Here is a 21,100-nt window from a genome sequence, read left to right on the forward strand (position 1 = left end):
CTCCTGTATGGGCTTGTCTCTGGTGACAGGGACCGATACTGCTTTTACACCCAAGAAAATGACACATTTCTGTTCTCCGTCATGCATAAAAGGTACTCAGGACTGACGCTGTGGTACAGAGTCTCCGGCTGCCCTGAAGATAAGAGTCATGGCTGATACCCAAACCCACAGCCCAAGCACCGAGGCAGAAAGTGGAGGGGGAGGTTTATTGTGTAAAGTGGCCGATTGTACAGAGCAAAGATTGTACTGACACAGGTGGGGGGAGGAGACCAGAGGCCAGGGCTGGGCAGCTGGGGGGGGTGGCAACACTCATCCCTTCATCCAGGCAGTGGGTGGGCAGGAAGAGCTGCCCCCTAGGACCCCTCATCAGCCAGGCTCTATCCACTGACCCAGGGAATACAGCAGGGTACCCTCAGTGCCCACTCCAACCCCTAGAAGACATGAGGAACCCCAGTCTGGACTTGTATCTGCCAGTGCCCAGCCTCACAGGCCAGCGGGCAGGCCATACTCCTTCTTCCACGGGGTTGAAGAGGTGGCTTCAGGACAAGAGGCCTGGAGGGCCCCCAACCCTGCCTAGATACCTCGAGGGCCATCCCTTGGCTCCTTCTGGGGCAAACTCTTTCTGACCCGGTGCCCTGGTGGCTTCTGGGGGTGGGCAGCAGAGGAGCAGGTGGGCATGGAGGAGGTCATCACAGAAATGGTCCCAAAAGGGGAGCCAGAGCGGGGAAGGGCTTTGGCAGGGCCTGCACCCCTGGAGACAGAGGCTCCTAGGAGGCCAGTCTGGGGGTGAGGGGGTCAGAGATCATCTCCAAGGGGCTTCTGGGGCCTGCCACCCGGGACCCAGCCACACCGCCTGCCACAGACCCTGATGGTACTCATGTAAAGTTCAGAGCAAGGAGTGAGGGCGCATCCGGGAGCAACGCCCCAGCCATCCCCAGCCCCTGCTGGCTTCCTGCTCACACCCGCTGGATCTCAAAGAGCTTGACATCGGTGTCGTACCAGATGGGCGGGTCCACATTCCTGTGGAGCGAACAGAAAAGGTCCAGGGGAGGAGCTCGGAGGCAGCAAAGCCCAAATCAGCCCCTCCCGTCTCGATGTCCCAACCTGGGCAGTGGGTGCCTGAGCTCCACCAGGCAAGGCCCCCTTGACCCACCGCCTTGACGTCCATTAGGGAAGGGAGGCACAGCTGAAGTCCCTGCTGAGCCCAGCCCCGCCCAGGACTGTCATCGGCCACCCCCGGGAAGCCTACCTCAGATAGATGACACCCCACATATAGGTGCGGAACCACATGGCGGTGCCTGAGTTGGCCTGGTACTTGCGGATGAGGATGGGGTGCGGCACAGGCAGCAGCCCCACCAGGGTGCCATGCTGCAGGAATCTCAGGATCTCCGACTCATCCGTCAGGCCCCTGTGAGAAATGGACGTCTCCGGTGTCCCCGTCACCTCCCACCCAAGCCCAGGCAGCCTGTGCCTCGGAAGCAGTACCCAGCCCGGTCTTACTTATCGATACAGATCTTCTCCACCTGGGGCACCAGCACCTGCAGCAGCCGCATGATGGTCTGCAGCGGCAGCTTCGACTTCCAGGAGAGGATCTGGGGAGGGAAGCCCCCAGGGCTATGGGACAGTTCTGACCTTGACTCAGGGCCAGGGGCTCTGTGTAGCTCGGCCTGCACCCAGCAGAGCTGTAACATCCGCTGTTGCTAATGGGGAGGGCCGGGGGCGCCTTGAGCAGTACTGCAGGCCAGTCACCAGGCCATGGCCTTCGGAAGACTGTCCCCATTACCACCCACAATGGCACCATCAGGCAGACGTTATCACCTCTGTTCCAGTGTAATCAGGAAAGCAGAGGGGGCAGCAGTTCAGGAAAGGAAACCAGAGGGGTGATTTATTAGGAAAACCAGTGCTATGGGCAATAGGAATTTGGTGCTTCCAGGGAACTGAGCAGATGGTGTAGACAGAAGAAGCTGATCTGAGACAGGCCACACACGACAGGGAGCGTCGCCCAGCTGGAAGGACTGCGTGGAGCCGGGCTCTCACACTAGATGCCTCTGCTGGGACACACTGCCAGCCGCATCTGCACTGGCTGCGCGGTTCTAAGGGCCGGGCATCTGGACCCAGGCCCCACCTCTGTGCTCCCCCTGCTCCTCCAGGGTGGGGTCCTCACCCAATCCGTTGTTGGAATCCACTGGCCACTGGCTGATGCACTAGATAGCCGCCGCTGTTCCCTCGCCTGGCCAGGCTCCTGGTGCCCAGGAAGGAGGGCAAAAGAGGAGGGACGGAGTGGGTGCGGGGCAGGGGCAGAGGGCAGCGAGGTCTCTTCACCGCCCCCCATGGGAGATACTCAGTTCCAACGGAGGGACAGGCCCAGCCCAGCACCCTTTGCCCTGGGCCCCAGGCCCAGCCGGCACAGCCCAGTGACAGATTTAGGGCCAGGGCCTGACAGGGCCAGCCGGGTAAAGGCCAGCCTCAGATAAGGCTGATGGATGGGGAGGCGAAAGGCCACAGGCTTTACTGCGCCCCGGAAACATGGGAGTGAACTGCCCACCCCCACAGCAGTGCCAACCCTGATGTCCTGGGCTTTGCACCTGTCCTTCTGCCACAAGTGACCTCAGAGTGTCCTGGCCCAGACCCCATCACAGAGGCCAGGGAGGAAGGCGAGACCCTGCCCCACACGCCCCACGTCCCGTCACCCACCCCCTCAGCCAGGCCGCCTTCTGCCAAGTTCTGCTGGGGTTCAGGCTCCAGGGACCGCAAGGTGCCATCTTCAGACACCTGGGACTTCTCCGTCAGCTTGTCAATGCCTGGGTGAGGCACAGGAGGGTCACAGGCAGGAGACAGGACTATGCCCCACGGTGCCCCTTCCGGCCTGGCCCCTGAGGCTGCCTGTCCTCCACCCACTGCAGAAGCGCTATGTCCCCTCTCCCTTGCCCCAGCCCTGTAGCTGCCTGTCGCAGAGCTCTGAGGCCCTGTCCCCACCAAGCTCCCATTCCTGGATCCCCAGTACCACCACCCCTGCTGCTCCGGCCCAGCCCCCAACACCTTTTTCCCCTAGGTGTTCCCCAACCATGCCAGGAACCACATCCCCCTCCCGCCTGCCTGCCAGCGCCAAACCTGGGGTGGCCACCAGGCTGGTCTTGAGGGTGCCCGGCTCCGCAGGGGCAGCAGGCCGGGAGCCCTCCATGGAGCCGCCCTCCTGGGAGCCGGTGCGGGACAGGGGCTCTGGCGTCCGCCGGCGCCGCTGCAGGGCCTTGTGGATGGCAGGCGGGTCAGTGGGCAGATTGGCCAGCTGGTGGAAGACACTACGCTTTCGGATGATGGCGTATACCAGGTTGGAGTTGCCTGTGGGAGGGAGCACACTTCCACTTGGGGGTCCCTCGCCTCCCCCTCCTACGGGACAGGAAGGTGTCGCCCCCAGGGGAAGAGTTGGTACAGGGCATCCAGGAGAGGGAGTCAGGAAGGGATGGCACAGCTGTGTGTGCCAGCTGTGGGAAAACAGCTTCTGGCCTGACCACCCCTCTCCTGGTTCCTCAAGACCCCACAAGCCCACGCTGGGCATGGCAGCACATGCCCCCAGCATTTGGGAGGCTGAGGCAGGAGGATTACCAGGAGTTCGAGGCCAGCCTGGGCTACATCACGGGTTCAAGGCCTGAACTGTGCAGCAAGACTTTGTCTCAACAAAACAAACAAACAAAACAACCTTTCAACTCAGCACTAATGGAACTGGGCATAGCGGTACCCTTTGGGAGGCTGAGGCAGAAGAATCACTGTGAGTTGGAGGCCAGCCTGGGCTACATAGTGAGTTCAGGGCCAGCCTGAATTACATAGTGAGACCCTGTCTCAAAAAACCAAAAGGAAAAAGGGGGGTGCTAGAGATGTAACTCAGTGTGAAGGCCCCGGCTTCAATCCTCACCACTGCAGGAAAAAAAAAAGAGTAACCCCTGGTACTGGGGGGCTAGACCAGCCCATCACTGTCCATACTGCCAGCTCTTAAATATTTTAACCTTCTCTCTGAGCCAGGGAGGAGCCCAGGAGACCACCATGGCATGTGCCTGTTCTCCATCACCCACCTCCACGTTCCCAGGGTAAGACACAAATGTTTTTCTGGTCCTTCGGTGCCCTCTGCACCTTTCTGTCCTGCTTTACACTACACTGATCTGCTTTCAACTCAACATCTCACCCCAGGGCCTTTGCACATCCACATACCATTCTCTCCCCACAATGCTTTTCTGCTCTCATTACTCCCATTAATACTCTTAGATAAGCACAGTTGTTTTTTTTGTTTTTTTGTTTTTTTGTTTCTTTGTTGGTTGTTTTGGGCAATACTAAAGGTCAAACCTACGACAGAGCTACATCCACAGTCCTTCTCATTTTTTATTTTTGAGACAGGGTCTCACTAAGTTGCCCAGGCAGGACTCATACTTGTGATCCTCCTGCCTCAGCCTCTCTCAGTGCACCCAGCTTATTTTGGAATAAAAACAGTTCCTTACGTTTGAGTTGCCAGACACTGTGCTACTTTGTGGGTTATTTTATTTCATCCTCCTCCCGACACCCTCTAAGATCCCTATTAGTCTGACCACCTTACAGGTAAGGAAACTGAGGCCCGGAGAAGTGAAGTAACATGTGGACCGTCACAGAGGTAAGGAGCGGCAGCCGGTGTCTGTGATATTGGGAAGGACAGCTCCTACCACTCTGAACTTGCCTGCTACCGGCCTGCAGAGGCGCTCTCTGACCAGGCCATTGTCTGCGTTAAGCTCCCGGATCCTCCACCCCCAGCTGTGAGCCCCTGGGGCAGCACAGTCTCGCCTTCACCCAGGTGCACAGCAGGTGCTCAATACATGCACGTCCATTAGCGGAAGTGCAGCCACAGGGGACACCTCCTGGAAGCCAGTGCCCAGGCAGCCGCCCCAGAGGCAATGCCCAGGGGCCCCCCAGGCTGGTGCCTCACCGTCAAACTGGTACTGGATGATGTTGTTGAAGACCTCCAGGAGGAAGAAGACCAGGTGGTGGTTCTGGGCAGCAGAGAAGAGGAACCAGGTGGTGGAGAAGGCCTCCAGGAGGTGCAGCAGCTTGTTGGCGGTCACCATGGACAGGCTCTTGAGGTAGGGAGACACTGCAAGGGACGGCGGCGGCTCACAACCTGGGCCTGGGCGGGGGAGCAACACGCTCCCCTAAGCCCTCCCGGCCCTGCCTGTGAAGCCCCCGAAAGCCAGGAAGGCCCTAGCGGCCAAGTTCACTCTGTCTGTGCCCCCTGCAGAGCCCCGGCAGGCAGGGCGCTCCTCCCTCATCCCTGACCATGTGGACAGCAGGGTTTTGTGTGCGTTGGTTTTTGGCACTGAGGATTGAACCCTCTGCAGGGCCTCTGCACTGAGCTACATCTCCAGACCTTTTTATTTTTTTATTTTGCAACAGGGTCTTGCTGTGACACTAAGTTGCCCAGGCTGGGCTCCAACTTGCAATCCTCCTGCCTCAGCTTCCCAGAGTGCTGAGATTACAAGCAGGCACCACCGCATCCTACTGGCAGCAGTCCTTTTTACAAAGCCATATATATATCTTCTCTCTCTCTCCTGGTCCTTCTTCCCTATGAGGGAAAAAGAGCCTGGATAAGATTGCCCCCATTTGACAGACAAGGAAACCAAGGCTTAGGGAGGGTTAGAAACCTGGGCCAAGTTGCCTAGCAATAAAATGCTTGGGCAGGGATACAAACTCAGCCCTACAAGTCATTCTTGGGCAGTGGTGGCGAACCTATGGCACATGTGCCGCAGGCAGAGGTTGATTATCACTGGAAGCTCTAAAAGGTTCGCCATCTCTGATTTAGGGGGTCAAGCTGCTGTAACATTAGATAGGCATTTTTGGCACAGCTTTCCAGAGACGAAATTCTGTACACAGCTCGGTCTGTGCCCCTCCTTGACTCCCATCTTTCTCCCTCACGCTCAAGGCCCTCAGAGGTGGGCAGAGCTGTCTTGTTCACAGCGGCGTTCTCGGAGCCGGCCTTCCTTAGTGGCTCTCAGTTAAGATCTGCGGGATGGAAGCTGGGAGGTGTGGTATAAGCCTGTAATCCCAGCACTCTGGGAGGCTGAGGCAGGAGGATCACAAATTCAAGCCCAGCCTGGGCAGTTTAGTGACTTAGTGAGATTCTGTTTCAAATGAAGAGTTTTTAAAAGGGCTGGGCACATAGTTCAGTGTGAAGGCCATGGGTTCAATCTCCAATCTCACCCCCCATACACACACCCAGAAAGAAAGAAGATTCATTTATGGAATGGAGTCAGTGAGTGGTAAGCAGGGAAGGTAGCCCAGCTGGACGGGTCTGTGGCACCTGTACGACCTACCCACCCACCCTGGAGGCAGAGTCAGGCCTCGGGTGAGTCAGACCACCTGGCCGCCACCATCATCCCCCAAACATCCGCACTGGGGTCATTCTGCCCCAGCCCACGGCCACTCACCTTTTGGCCAGGGCAAAGATAGGGACCAGCGGCTTTGCCGTCTCCACTTAGACTATAATCGCCTAAACCCTCACTGGGCGACACAGTCACTGGCCACATGGCCGTCACATGCTCAGAACACAGCAAAACTGAGCACCACATGCATGCAGCATGCACAACACTTAGAAGACTGGGCATGAAACACAATATAAAGAATACGGATCTTTTTTTCAATACTGAGGATTGAACCCAGGGCCTTCAAACTGAACTACATCCCAACACTCCCTTCTGAGACAGGGTCTCACCAAGTCACTGAATTGCCCAGGCTGGGCTTGAATCTACAGTCCTCCTGCTTCAGCCTCCCCAAGTGCTGGGATTACAGGAATATGCCACCATGCCAAGCCTCATTAATTTTTTTGTCTTGGCCAATGGAATACTACTCTGTCATAAAGAAGGATAAGTTTGAGACATTTCTAGCTAAGTGGATGCACTTTGAGATCATACTCTTAAATGAAATACAATGGACACACGTTGTTTTTCTGGTGTGAGAAACCAAAAGTGTAACTAAGGACCAAAATGTATAATAGATATTAGGAAATGGGAAGAAAATATTCAAATGAGAAGGGGAACAAGGAAAGGGGCAGGGAAAGGAAAGAAGGGACAAGAAAAAGAAACGAATAGAAGGAAAAGATGGAAACAAAGCTTTTGTAAATAAAGAGGGGAAGAGGGGCCAAAGGCAGGGCAGGGGAATGGGAAAAAGAAGCAAGGCCTATCAGGTACAGGTACTAATTCCCTATGACGAATGTGATCATTATGTATATCTAAGATGTACCCCCCCAAAAATTTTTCTGTATTGCCTATATGTTGAGATAACAGTATTTAGATACAGTGGATTAAATGTATTACAAAATTTTTTGTATTACAAAATTTTGTCACCTGTCCTTTTGTTATTTCTTCTAATATTCTTCTAATATGCTATTCTTCTAATATGATACTGAAAATTTAGCACTGCACATGTGGTTTGCATTCCGTGCCTATGGGATGAGAGCGGTTTGAGCCCGGAACAGGTGGTTGGTCGGCCTATGGCCTGGCGCCACCTAGTGGTGAGAACGGGGAAGGTGGGCGCTGGCCCCTACCGTTGACCACGATGGTGAGCAGGCAGTCAAAGAGAGGCTGTAGCCGCTGGTGGCCGCTGGTGATGATCTTGTGGAACACCTGCGCAGGAAGGGAGAAGGGCAGCCGTGGGGGGGTCGTTACCCCCAGACTCAGCTAAAAGGAGATGAGCCCCATGCCTCCTGTGGGCGCCCCTCACCACAATTAGCAGGTCAGCGTGGGTGCCAGTGAAGACGGGGATGTCCATGGGCACCCGCACCGAGTAGGGCTTGTTCAGCCGCACCCCGAAGTTCCGCTCCCCGCTCAGAAGCAGCAGGATGAAGACGCCGATGTGCATCAGGCCCACCCGAGCTGCAGCACGGAGCACAGGAGGGGTCACACAGGACAAAGAGCAGGGGAGCCCAGCACGGGGACGCATCTGGGGGGACTGCAGGGAGCCTCCCGTGGGCGGTCATACCACCATGCCTGAGCTCCTGGGAGACGGGACAGACCTGCCGGACACCTGAATCACCGAGACCACCACCCTCCCCCTGCGTCACAGGCCCACCCTGGTCTTACACTGGTCTGCCCGGGCGTCATTGAGGAAGTACAGGATGGGGACCAGGATGTCCAAGACGTCACTGCTCTTCAGCACAAAGAAAAGGAATTTCTGGGAGCAGGGGAGGGGACAAGCGAGTGGGGTCAGCAGGAAGGGTGGCTGTGCTCCACCCTCTCCCCCAGGCCAGGGAGACCCATCCTTGGACCACATGGACCCCACTGGGGGTACTCTCCACCCCTCCTCTTCCCTCCCTTCCCCTTCCTTTCCTTTGCCTCCCCACCCCACCCCTTTCTTTGTGTGTGCCTTGTTCTGGCAATAGAACCCCGGTCCTTTGCACTGAAGAACAACTTATTTTTTATTTTGAGACAGTCTCACTATGTCACTAAGTTGCCCAGGCTCGGCTTAAAGTTGTGCTACTCCTGCCTCAGCCTCCCAGAATACTAGGACGACAGCCTGCACCACCTCTCCTGGCCCAGCAGCTGTTTCTGCGGGTCTCCTCTCCATCTGCACTGCCCAGTGCCCGTCCCGGAGGCCGCCCACCTTGTTGAAATCGCAGAGTTTCCAGAAGAGAACCAGCAGCTCCTGGTGGAACTGGATCTTCTTGGTGGAGTTGGGCAGGTAGGTCTGGAGCAGGGGGTTGGACAGCAGCCGGGCGATGCCCTTGAGGATGAAGTGGAAGTCCTGCGAGGGAGGACAGAGCAAGGGTCCATTCACCTGCTCTGCTCAGCCCCCACTGCCTGGCCTAGGCCCCCACAGGCTCCTCCCTACTCCCTGAGAGCCAGGCCCAGCTCTGAGCTTGAGAGACACTCTGACATCATCAGGGGCTCCCCAGGTGAGCCCCTCAGGCGGCTGAGCCCCCTCACCTTGGGCTGCCCACTCCCTCAGCAAGGCTGCTGCGCCTGGGGACCCCACAGGCACCCTCTGAGCTGAGACCCTGCCCACCTGGACTGTATTTATAGGCGCCCTGAAACACTCCCTCCCATCACCCCATCGCCCATGGGGAACACTGCACAGATCTGCCATTTACTGAGCACCCATGCTGAGCTGGCTGCGTTCCACCTTCGGCCCTGCAGTCCCATCCTACAGCTGCAGGACTCGGGGCTCTGGGGTCCAGCACCTCCCAGTGGGCACAAGGCACAGCCACGCAGGCCTGCCTGGCCTCTGAGGCCACCGTGCACTCTCGTCCCTCCACCCCTCAAACCTGACATCAGAGCCACCTCCTCCTAGAAGCCTTCCTGGTTACCTCATCCAGCTGAAACCACTGGTTCTTCCCTCATCTCAAAACCCTCGAAGTCTATCATCACTGTTTACCCTGCAGGGGCCCAGGTCCACAGAGGCCAGGGTTCCTCCGTGCCAGGACCAGGGCCCCTCTACCCTGCCCCTGCAAAGCCATGACAAGTGTAGGGGGAGGGCTCGAGGGGCCAAGAGCTGCACTCGACCCACCTCCTCCCGATGGATGCGGGACAGGTAGTTCACAAACAGGTTCTCGGGCCCCGGAGGCTGCCAAGGGTAGAAGCACATGGTGAGCAGTTGCCTCACCTCACCCGGGTCCCTCCCCGGCCTGGGCGGCAGCAACAGTGTCCCAAGTCAGACACTCTAGCCACTCCCTGAAGTGTCTGCTGAGCGTCTCTGCCAATACGATGCCACCTGCTCACACCCCAGCAGGACGCAGCCCCGCCGGCCCTTACGTCAGCATCATCCATGGCTGTGCCTGTAGTCGTGCCATCCACAGTGGGGCTGGTGCTGGTGGCGCTGTCGTGGTCCAGGGTGACGATGAGGACCTGGGCAGCCTCCTCCACCAGCGGCTCCCGGTAGTCAGAGAAGAGCAGGTGGTTGTAGGGGATCCCGTAGCCCACGGGGTCATAGGCACACACGGTGTTGAGGAGGGAGGTGAAGAGGGGCAGTGCGTGTCTGCGAGGCGGGAGGGCAGGCTTGCAGGATGCAGCCTCTGGCGCAGCCCTCCCGCCACAGGGGAGGGGCAGCCAAGTCACCTCCTCAATTCAGCAAGTGCCAGGGTCAGGCTCTGGTCTGGGAGCCGGGGACTGGAAAAGACCCTTTTCATCCTCACCATAGTCTGGCTATGGCCTGGGCCGGGCTGGGCCAAGGGCAGAGGAATCCATGAGCAAGGGCACAATGGCTCGTGACAAGGGGCTCTTGGTAGGAAGGCGTGTTCATAACCCTGAGGTTCTGAGGGACAGACACCCTCCATCGGGGCTTCGGGGAAGGTTGGAGGCCCAGGGAGATGAGCCTGGGCTCAATCACCCAGCTGCCAGGCCACAGAAGGACTTGAATCAGATTTGTAAGATGTCAGGGTTCAAGCTCCTCATCTTACGGGTGAGGAAACTGAAATCCAGAGAGGTTAAGCGAGTGACAGAGGATGGCAGCGTGCCTGATAAGACTGTAAGAAAGAAAACTCTGGCCAGTCTTTGACTGGGGCTAGTGGTGGGGGTCACCTGGGCTCCCTTCTCTTCTGGGGGAAGCAAAAAGTTTGGGCCAGAGGCCAGCACAACCCAAAGGTGGCGCGCCACACCGCAGAGGGGTCAGCAGCAGGATACAGGAGAGACGACAGCCAGCCTTAGGGCACTGGCTCCCATGCTGCCAGCCTGGGCACAGTGGAATGCAAGTGCCTGCTCCACATACGCCACCCTGCACCAGCATGCACTCCCCAGGGCGCCCGCAGCCCACCAGCGTCCCCATGCAGGCCAGGCTTCCTCCATCAGGGTGTTTGTCCCACAAGCCCCCGCACTGTCCCCACGGGCAGCCACAGGCCACACGCAGCTATGGAGCGCCTCCAATGCGGCTAGTCTGAATTGAGTTTGGCCGGGAGTATAAACCACACGCTGAATTTTGAAAAAGTAGCATGAGAAAAGGGATGTCGAAAACAACTGAATAATTCTGTATCATGATTATGTATTAAGCGCTAATTTTTTAGTGAGATGTGGTTGAAACATACAATGAATGTTTAAATGTTTTTAAATTAATTACAGTAAAAGATATATCACCATTAGCCCCCTTCAGACACACTCGTCCCATCATTCTTGCCACTTTCTGGAGCAGTTCCGGAAATCCTCTTTCCTGAGTGTCTTTAGTTGCACGGTTAGGACTGGCTCGATGTTCTGAATCGATTCAAAATGTTTACCTTTCCTGGTCGTTTTGACTTTGGGGAAGAACCAGAAATCTCACGGCACCAGATCCAGTGAACAAGGTGGGTGAGGACACCCACAGCGTCAGTACAGGTCACCTCTCCACTGGACGGTATTCAGCAGGAGCACCCTCCGAGGTTTGGATCACACCCCGGTAAAGACACAAAAGAGGACTTTCCAGACAGCTTCAGAAAGTGGCTCGGTGCGCTCACAACAAGGGGTAATAATGTGAGGGTCACGAATGGCAATGTGCCTCACGGTTACACACTTTTTAATTTAAACATTCACCATATATTTTGACCACAGCTCCTATACACTGGATTAAATGAAGTCTTTTTAAAATTAATTTTGCCTGTTTCTTTTTTACATTTTAATCTCAAAATATACATATGATTCACATTATACTTCTACTGAACACCATGGCTCCAGAAGAAGGACCCGGATAGGGGTCACCCCAGGGGCCCAGTTCCTGTTTGGGTCACAATGCCAAGGCTGTGTCGGACAGCGCTTGTATAATGTGTGGCAAAGTTACAGCTCATCACCACCAAGGGGCAGCACCCCTCCGAGAAGCCTCAGAGCCGGCCCTGACCCAGCTCAGTGGAGCCTGGAACCAGAAGAGAAGGGAAAGACACCAGGCCGCTCACCTGTTCTCCGTGGAACAAAAGAACTGAACCCACGGGTTGGAGCTGCCACTTTCAGGAGCTGGGGGCAGGTACATGGCCTCGGAGAAGCACGTCAGTAGCAGTTTCAGCAGCTCCATCCTGGAGAGGGGTCGGTAAAGGAGGGCACTTAGGGCCAGCACCCCCCACCCAGGCCCACAGAAACAATCCCTGTCCATCTCCGCAGGGTTAAGGTTGCATCACAGAGGGGAGGGTCCTCTGCGGAGCCAGGCAGGGGTCCCACCTGGGTCCAGCTAGACCAGGGGCCCTGGGCCTGAGCCAAGCTCACCGGTTCAGGTCGTGGATGTAGTTAGGCTGGGGGGAGTGAGCGAAGCCCACACCCGCCTCCCAAATGTATTCGCAGCTATCCAGGGAGTGGATGTCCTCGGCTGAGTCCTGGGGACAGGGACAGGGACAGGGACAGGGAGAGAGCAGGTGGAGGGCTGCAAGAACAGCAGCAGCGCGAGACAGAAGCCAGCCAACCCAACCCCCGCCACGCCTCACGGTCTCTTAAGACAGACCCTCCGAAGGCTGAGTCCTGATGCATAGGGGTGAAGTGAATGTTCTTAGATTTCCTGGAAGCTCATTTTTCTTATACTGATTCTTTTCCTGGCTCAGTCCAGCCCAAGGGAGAAAGGAGGGAGGGAGAGGTGGGGAACGGGTTTCCCCCAGTGGTGTTTGGGGGCACCGAAGACTCAAAGTCCACGCCGTGGAATCACAGGAAGTGCACGGGCCAGCCCTGCACACCACCCCAGCCTGGGCGGCGAGGACAACGGCTGCCTGTGCGCAGCCCGGGGAGACAGGGGGCAGGGCAGGCACCCGCTGGCTCCCCTCCAGCTGTATCGCCACCGCCCCCGGCCAGGGACACGCGTGCCAGGCAGCCTAGATTTCCTGGAGCACCCTGGGCCCCACTGATTGCATGCTGCTCAAGGGAACTGCAGCTGGCCTCACCCAACCTAGGCAAGGCCCACTCAGCAGGGCCAGGGTGGGCTCTCACCACGGTGCTCCGCCGGTGGCTCTGGACGGTGAAGTCCGGGCAGAAGAGCAGGTCTGCGATGGCCAGGAGCAGGGACTCAGCCAGGGGCCGGGCATTCTCGTCCTCCTCCTCACCCTGCTGAGGAAGCAGGATGCCTCAGGGGGAGCTGGCCAAGCAGGGGTGGTCCCAGAGCTTGAGGGGGCAGAGGACAGAGACTGGGTCCAGGCAGTCCCCCAGGGCGTAGCGGCAAAGGTAGAGGAAATGGACTTCTGTGGGCCCCAAACCAACCAAAGCAGATGGTGTGGACCCCCATCCCTCAGCAGCACCTCCCATTCCCCACCCCTGAGCTTCCCAAATGCCAGAAAAGGTTTGGAGGAGTGTGGCCCCGAAAGTGCGCTCACCCTGTCACCTCCCGCCCACCCTGGCCACGCCCACAGACCCCTCCTCGCCCTGCCCCGGGCACTGTGGACCAGAAGAAGCCCCTCCAGTCAGGGTCCTCGAAGATGTAGGGCAGCACTCGCGTGAGCAGCCGGCTGCAGTTCAGGACGACCTGCTTCTCCTTCTCCGAGTGGCAGCCGCTCTCGGCTCCCTGCACCAGCTTCTCCACAGCCTGCGGGGACGGGCAGCAGAGGATTGCTGGACACGCGGGCTGGGGCCCTGGCACTTGGGGTTTAGGGGATGTGGGGGACACTCAGGCTGCTGAGGGCAGAGGCAGGGAGTCTGCCAGCCCGTGAGCAAGAGCAGCACGGAGCACGAGGCCAGCAAATCCCAGACCCCTCAGTGTCCAAGATCCTGGAAGTGACAACGCTTCCCCAGCCTTGGTCTCCTCCTCTGTAAAATGGCCACGCTAACAATACCACCCCGCAGGGCGAGCAGAGGGCGGGCTCTGTGGAGAGTGCTCAGGAAGACCTGCCCGTGCCTCAGAAATGGTGGCCGCCAAAGGGGGGGGCACTGGGTGCAGACTCAGGACCATGGGGGCCTGGGGCTGGGGTGTCCTGGGTGCCTGCCCTCTCCCATCGAAGACTGGACTGCATCAGCTGTTCTAGGGAGAGTGGCAGCGGTGGCGAGGGTCAGGCAGCCCTCACCTTGTAGCACAGGGTGGCCAGGTTGGAGGGTGACTCCTCTCGCACAGCCCGGATCTCTGCCGCGGGCACCAGTGCAAACACATCCTGCACAGATGTGGCGGTGTCCGCCCAGAACTGGTCCCAGAAGGCGTCGTCAGTGGCTTCCACAGGCTGGGGAGGAACCCAGTGTCCAGAGTTGTATAACCTCGTGCCAACAGAGACACAGTTTACCCAACATGTGCCCACGAGAGACCCTGAGAGCAAAGCCACAGCCCCCCTACTCCATTCGGCTGGTGCCCAGGACTCTCCCCCACAGAGACGAGGGACATCCGCTAGCTGCCACAAGCCACGGCCAGCAGGTCATGCTTGGCACACTCATGGGCATGGTCAGGGGTCAGCGGGGTGCTGAGTCCGGGAGCCAGAACCCAACCCAGTCCCCGAGGGCCTGCATGTCCCTGGCTGAGTCCTTGTCCTCCTCTGGCAGGACGGACTGACCTGCCCACCTGGGCACAGCTCCGGGCAACAGCAGTAGGCCAAATGTACAGAGACCCAGGCCAAGATGCGCTCTCCCCCCACAGGAAGACGACCATGAGAACAGGTGACACGGGAACATCTATCTCCAGTCACCAAGCCCTCTTCCTTCTCCTCCCCACCAGCTTATCCCTCCCCTCAGCACCTGCCAGATTCCAAACCTGGTGAATCTGAGGATCACAGGCATGCACTCCACCACTGGCCAATGCTACAGTTCAGGTCACTCTCACCTGGGTTCCGCCCCCCAAATCTACCTCCCTCAATCCTGTCTCCACGCTGCCCTCAAACAGGTGCCAAAGCGCAGGGCTAAAGTCGCCACTGCCTCACACACGGCCTGCTGGATCAAGTCTAACCCTTGGCCCAATAGCCAAGATCTTCCTTAAACATAGCTTACACGCTCATCCCGCATATGCGCATGCAGGCATGCATACATACACACGTACATATCAGTGTGATAAAAAGGTGAACATTAAAATAAAAATTTATTATAATAAAATATATATTGCTATCAAGTCCCCTCAAAATACTTCCCCCCTCACTTCAAACACATTTATCCCATCATTCCTGCCACTCTCTGAAGCGGCTCTAGAAGTCTTCCTTCATGAGTGTCTTTTCATATCTGCCTCAAGGTCCAGAATCAATTCTAAACATTTACAACAGGGGCTGGGGATTTAGCTCAGTGGCAAAGCGTCTGCCTGGCAAGAGCAAGGTTGTGAGTTTGATTCCTGGTACCGGAAGAAACAACAACAAAAAAAAAACATTTACAACAATTTCTGTCAGAGACATTATGGCATGTCCTCATCCACCTTATTCACCAGATCTGATACCATGTGACTTCTGGATCTTCCCCAAAGTCAAAATGGTCGTCAGGACATGCAGGCTGCCATGACAGCAGAAGTAAAGACATCCACAAAAGAACAGGTCCAGAACTGCTTCAGAAAGTGGCAAGGATAACGGGATAAGTGTGTCTGAAGCAAGGGGAGTACTGTGAGGGAATTAATGGCAATGTGTCTTTTACTGTAATAAATTTCTATTTAAACATTCACTATACAGCTGGGCATCATGGTAATGCCTGTAATCCTACCACTAAGGAGGCTGAGGCAAGAGGATTACAGTGTGCTCGAGACCAGCCTGGGCTAGATAGTGAGTTCAAGGACCACATGAACTACCCTGTCTCAAAAAACAACCAAAAAATTCACTGTGTTTTTATCACACTGGGTATACATGCACACACATACGCACACATGCAAACTGTAAGCCTGTATTCGCTATCCCCAGGACATGACCCCACTGTCTCTTTTCTTTGCCCTCATCCAAGCTATCCCCTTCTCCCAGCATGCTCCCCTACCCCAACAATGCATTCAGAATCCTGTTAGTCTTAGCTGGACACATGTCAGTAATCCCTGCACTGGGGAAGGAGGACTGCCAATCCCTGAGGCAGGAGGACTGCCAAGAGTTCAATGGGCTACACAGTGAGTTCAAATCTAGCCCAAGCTACAAAGTAAGTCCCCGTCTCAAAAAAACAAAACCAAGCAAACAAAAGTCCTGCTTGGGGCTGGGGACTTAGCTCAGGGGCACAGTGCTTGCTTGGCAAGCGGAAGGTCATGAGTTCGATTCCTGGTACAAGAGAAAAGCCAGAAACAAAACAGAAGTCCTACTTGTCTCATTTAAGTAACATGTTTTAAAAACATACATGCTCTTTGAATCACATAGTCTTACAGATAACCAAGGCAATGAAATTTTTTTAAGGCAGTGAATTTGAAGGATGAATTTTACTTCTAGAAATTTCACTCACGGAAATAATTAGAGATGTGGTATACGAGAATGTTTACTGTTGATAATAGTTATTATTGATAACAGTGAAAAGTTGGAATTTATTAACCAATAACTGGGGACTGCTTACAAAGCTAAATCACATCCACACAATGGAACATTATGCAGCCATCAAAATCATATTTTCAATGAACAGAAACAAACAGAAAATGTTCATGGTATAATATTATGTTGAAAAAGAATAAGATATAAAAGTACCAGTTGGGCACAATGGTACACAATCTATAATCCCAGCACTCTGGGAGGCTGAGGCAGAAAGATTGCAAGTTCAAGTCCAGTATGGGCAACTTAGTGACTGAATGAGACACTGTCTCAAAATTAAAAATAAAGAGCTGAGGAAATAATTCAGTGCAAAGATCCTGGGTTCAACCCCCAATACCCCCCAAAACAAAAAAGATATAGAACTACCTATGGGATGATCACAATTTTGTGTGAAATTCTGTATTAATATCAGGATGTTAAAACAACCTCTCTGGGTGGGTTTGTTTGTGGTTTGGTTTGGTTTGGTTTGGGTTTTTTCTGAGACAAGATTTTGTTTTGGAGTGCAGGAGGCTGGCTTCAAACTCACAGTAATCCCCCTGCCTCAGCCTCTTTTTTTTTTTTTTGTCTTTTTGAGACAGGATCTCGCTAGGCAGTTCAGGCTGGCCTTGAGCTCACTTTGTAGCCAGGCTGGTCTCGAACTCACAATAATCCTCCTGCCTCAGCCTCTGGAGTACTGGACCAGCCACCACGCCTGGCTCTGCCTTAGCCTCTTGAGTGCTAGGATTACAGGTATGTGCCACCATGCCCGGCTCTGGATGGTTTTGTTTTCTGGCTGAGCACCTATTTTATTTTTTCCTTTTGTCTGTTGAGGGCCAGGGATGCTCCCTCAGTCCCCGCTCCTTTCTGAAGCTCACCTGCAAGACATTCCCTTGGCTACTCTGATCCACAGAGCTTTTTCTCTTTCTGAAATTCTAGGGCTCACAAAGGCCTAATGGCCCTGCCACCAGCACACATCTGCACTGCATACACATGGTCCTTATCATCAGAAAGAAATGTGTATCGTATGAAGACAGAAGTTCTGTTCTCTGAAAACCCTTCTTCCAAGAATTCTCACAGAGCCCACCTGGGCACCTCCGTCCCAACCCCTGCTTATTATAGACCCCGTCTCAGGTCTAGCAGCTCTTGTCAGCCCACCTGGCCTTCTTCCCTGGCCTTGCAGGTGACAAATGCAGCAGGTACTCAGCCAGTGTTTGTTTAGCAGAAGCCAGAAGCCGTCCTGGAGATCCCTCCAGTCAGGGCCCTGGGTGAGGATGAAGGAGGGAGCTATATACCCTAACCCATGCCCACCCCAGGGAGCTGCAGAGTAGCCTGTGGCCATGGCCCTCAGGACAGGCCTGGCATAGGTGTCAGCCCCAGAACTGGTAGAGCGAGTTAGCCTGGGGTAGAGGAACAAAGGCCAAAGGAGGGGCCCTGGGGCTGGGGTTTGCTGTCCTGTGGCTCCCAGCAGCCCTCTGACCTGTAGGGGGTACAGGAGCATCACACCTCAGTCTGGGGTGTCTGAGGCCACAACGAGGAATGCCACCCCAGAAAATCACAGAGCTGCTCCCATGTGGGAGCACCACTGGGCAACTGCCACCTCTGACACTCTGCCCCCCTCCCAGGGAGTCACCACCTCCTTAAAGGGGCCAAAGCCTGGCCAAGCACCAAGTGGACATGACCTGTGAAGAGTGGGCCTCTAGTTCACTGCCTGGATAGTGAATTTAAAAGGAGGACAGAAGCCAGGTGTGGCAGTGCATGCCTGTAATCTCAGTACTCTGGGAGGCTGAAGCAGGAAGACCATAAGTTCAAACACAGCCTAGGTAACTTAGCCAGACCCTGTCTCAAAATAAAAATAAAAAGGGCTGAGGATGTACCTCAGTGATAGAGAGAGGACTTGCCTAGCATGTTTAAGGCCCTGGGTTCAATCCCAGTACTGATAAATATGATATAAAATATAATATAAATGGGGCAGAGACTCAAGAACAACTAAGGAGACCCTAGGGCATCCTGGTCTGGAAACGGGATCTCTTCAGGCGCAAGACTCTCTCTCCCTTTCCTCAGCATGGGCCTCTCTTCTTGTTCTCATTGCAGCTTGGATATTCACGTTTGGTAACAATTTTGGTTTTGGTTTGTTGGATTTTTTTGAGATAGGGTCTCGCTGTGTAATTCAGGCTAGCCTTGAACTTGTGACTATCCTGCCTCAGTCTCCCAAGGGCTATCATCCACCACGCCCAGCTAGTGACCATTTTTTTTCTTTTTTTACCATATAGGCATTAGCCAGGGACACTGAGACCCTTTAGGCTTCCGAAGACAAAGACATGGCCTAATTCCTATCCCAGTGACCTCAGCTGACCTCTACCCAACCCAAAGAAGCTATAAAATCCAAGCTAGTTTCTTTGAAGAGTATCTTTGCTCAGCCTCTGCTGCTAAGGACATGGGATTGCGCCAGCCTGCTGGGAAAGCACGTATTCTTAACTAAGTTTTGCCAGGCTCTTTCTCAAGCTAGACTCCTGCTCAAGCCTGGGGGACCAGCTGCAGCCTCTGATAGTCTTTCCGGCTGGGGTGGGACTAACCCAGCCGTATTCTAGCCTGCTATGGACGACCTGTCCTGGAGGACCGTATGACACAGCATTCACATGCACATACATTTGCACACATGTGAGCATGCACCCACCACATCTCATCTGGCCTAAAAATCCCCAAACAGAATTTAGAAAAGAGAGTCTCAACTCGTGGAATATTCCACCTCCAGGGCCAACGCACCCTGGGAAAAGGTCAAGAAACACAGCCACAGCTGCTGGTCCTCAGGATCAGGGTCAGGCTTGGCCCGGGGCTTAACTATGGGGCAGGAAGAAAACAGGATGCCAGGCAGGAAGGCAGGGAAAGCTGAGCAGCAGCAGCCTGGGCCACTGCAAAGGGTTCTGGGTCCATTTGTCTGCTGCCCAAAGCACAGCCTCTAGGGCCTGAAATCAGAGGTCATCAGGTGGACAACTGGTCCGAATCTCCTTGGGGACACTGAGTGGTAAATTCCAGGATGACAATGTAGAATCTGGTCTTTGCCCAAGCCAGATCACTACACAGGGTCCAAGGCTTCAGCTACTGCAATCTCCTCCTCCCAGGCAGCCAGATCCCATCCCACCTGCAGAACCTGGTGTTCTCCAGGAGACCCAGGGTTCCAGGCACTCCCGGTCCTTGTCCAAACCACTCACTGTCCTCAGATAAGAAACAGAACAGCTTAGCGGCTGCAGAGGGAGAAATACAGGCACACCGGTACTACAGTTGGAGCAGTAGGACTCTAAGCCATTGCAGACCCTTTGGGCCCTGGCTGGGCTCATCCTGCCGGCCTGGCAAAAGACTCCAGCTGCCGAGCCCACAGCACATTCTCTGTCTCTTTCCCACTTAGGTAAACATGGGGGTCTTCCTGCTCCTCTCCCAGTGGCCCCACGTTAAGAGGTGGGCCCACAAGCCACCCCCTCTGCAACCCGAAGATCTAAAGCCCCATGCCTAGCTTCACAACTAGCCTGGAGCCATGAGAAATGGAAACAACCAGGTCTGGTTTGTATCAAGCGCCTCTCCACTGGGGCTGGATTCTCCAGAGACTCTGAGTGCTTGCCAGCTACCTGACCTTTCCAGGGCAGGGATGAGAAGGTGGGAGCAGAGTTCTCGCCTGGGGGCAGTGGGAGAGGGCTCTCTTGATCCCACTCTACCTGCCAGGAGCAAGAAAGAATCCCTGAGTGCTTGGGGGAGGGCTGTCTCAGATGGCAACAGTCAAGGAAATCCTTGAAAATGAGAGACCTGAGGAATCAAGACTGGGCATCTATGCTGCCAGGGTGGCCTCATTCAAGGGGCCAGGATAGCAAGGGTGAGCAAGGATCTGGTCGTACTGGGGACAAATCGTATGTGCTGGGGACAAGGAGGCGGCGGCCTCTGTGCCACTTGTGGACTCAGAGACAGTGTGCAAGCAGGGACTAGGCTGAAAGGGACCGCCAGCTCCCCCGGGAGAGACCACGGCCATCCTGAACCGGAGAACATAACATACCGGCACCGCAGGGCCCGGAGGAGGAGGAGGAGGAGCCCCTGGAGCGTTCTCCAGCCGGGAACCAGGGGACTCTGCAGGCCTGGGGACCGATCCCCTTACCCGGCTCCCTTGCTGCCCGCCACTCTTTGATGTTCCCAGAAAGACCTAGGCCTCCCCCGTTCGGAGGCATCGACCCGGGCCCGGCGAGGCCGCCGCGGCCGCGCACCAGCTGTTTTCCTGACCCAAGCAGGCGCTGGCCGGCTTTGTTTGCATTGAGTCAGCCGGGGCCCAGCGTACCGGACCCGTGGGCACGGAGAGGAGGGCGGGGAGCGCGCCCGGCAGAGGGTGGGTGGGCGAGGGAGAGGCCGGGGGCGTGGAGCCCTGCGAGGGCGCGGAGGAAGGCCCACGTCAGCCGAAGGTGGCACGGCGGCTTCGGGGAGCGAGGTGCTCCCAGGAGAGGGGGAAGGGGTGGGAAGCGGGGGCCACGCATGGAGCCCCGGGGTGCAAGCGGGAGATCCGGCTCGGGCTCCAGGCCCCGCGTGGCCCACCAGCCACAGAGCCAAGTTCGCGCAGCCTCCGCCCCCGCCCAGCCCCCAGCCCGGCAGGTGGATGGGGAGGCTGAGGCCCCGGGGCGCACCTGCGTCTTGGTAGTCAGCTGGATCACCGCCTTCCGGAAGTTCAGCTTGGAGTCTGCGGACCCCATATCGCTGGAGCCCGCTCTGGCCCGGCCCCCGCGCCGACTCTGGCCCCGGCTCCAGCTCCGCGGCCCCCCGCTGCTCTCCCCG

General features: G+C 56.0%; 1 protein-coding gene across 2 annotated transcripts; it reads right to left on the reverse strand.

Annotated features, from left to right (window-relative positions):
* Positions 1 to 191: 191 nt before the first annotated feature.
* Hid1 (HID1 domain containing) lies at positions 192 to 21,100 on the reverse strand. 2 transcript variants are annotated; one of them, XM_005412265.2, is made up of 19 exons: positions 20,953 to 21,100; positions 13,934 to 14,083; positions 13,288 to 13,458; positions 12,870 to 12,983; positions 12,162 to 12,268; positions 11,858 to 11,974; positions 9,759 to 9,981; positions 9,514 to 9,570; positions 8,611 to 8,751; positions 8,091 to 8,181; positions 7,732 to 7,883; positions 7,556 to 7,634; positions 4,946 to 5,110; positions 3,112 to 3,339; positions 2,695 to 2,801; positions 2,165 to 2,242; positions 1,501 to 1,592; positions 1,250 to 1,408; positions 192 to 1,020 (listed from the first exon to the last, which is right to left on the reverse strand). In XM_005412265.2, the coding sequence occupies exons 1-19, from the start codon at positions 21,016 to 21,018 to the stop codon at positions 957 to 959; spliced, it is 2,361 nt and encodes a 786-aa protein (XP_005412322.1). In that variant the 5' UTR covers positions 21,019 to 21,100; the 3' UTR covers positions 192 to 956. The 2 variants fall into 2 exon arrangements, with proteins under 2 accessions (XP_005412322.1, XP_005412321.1); XM_005412264.2 differs by having other exon boundaries at positions 12,870 to 12,986.

Source organism: Chinchilla lanigera, unplaced genomic scaffold, assembly GCF_000276665.1.
Source record: "Chinchilla lanigera isolate Chin_1 unplaced genomic scaffold, ChiLan1.0 scaffold00152, whole genome shotgun sequence".
In the NCBI taxonomy this organism is placed as follows: Eukaryota; Metazoa; Chordata; class Mammalia; order Rodentia; family Chinchillidae; genus Chinchilla; species Chinchilla lanigera.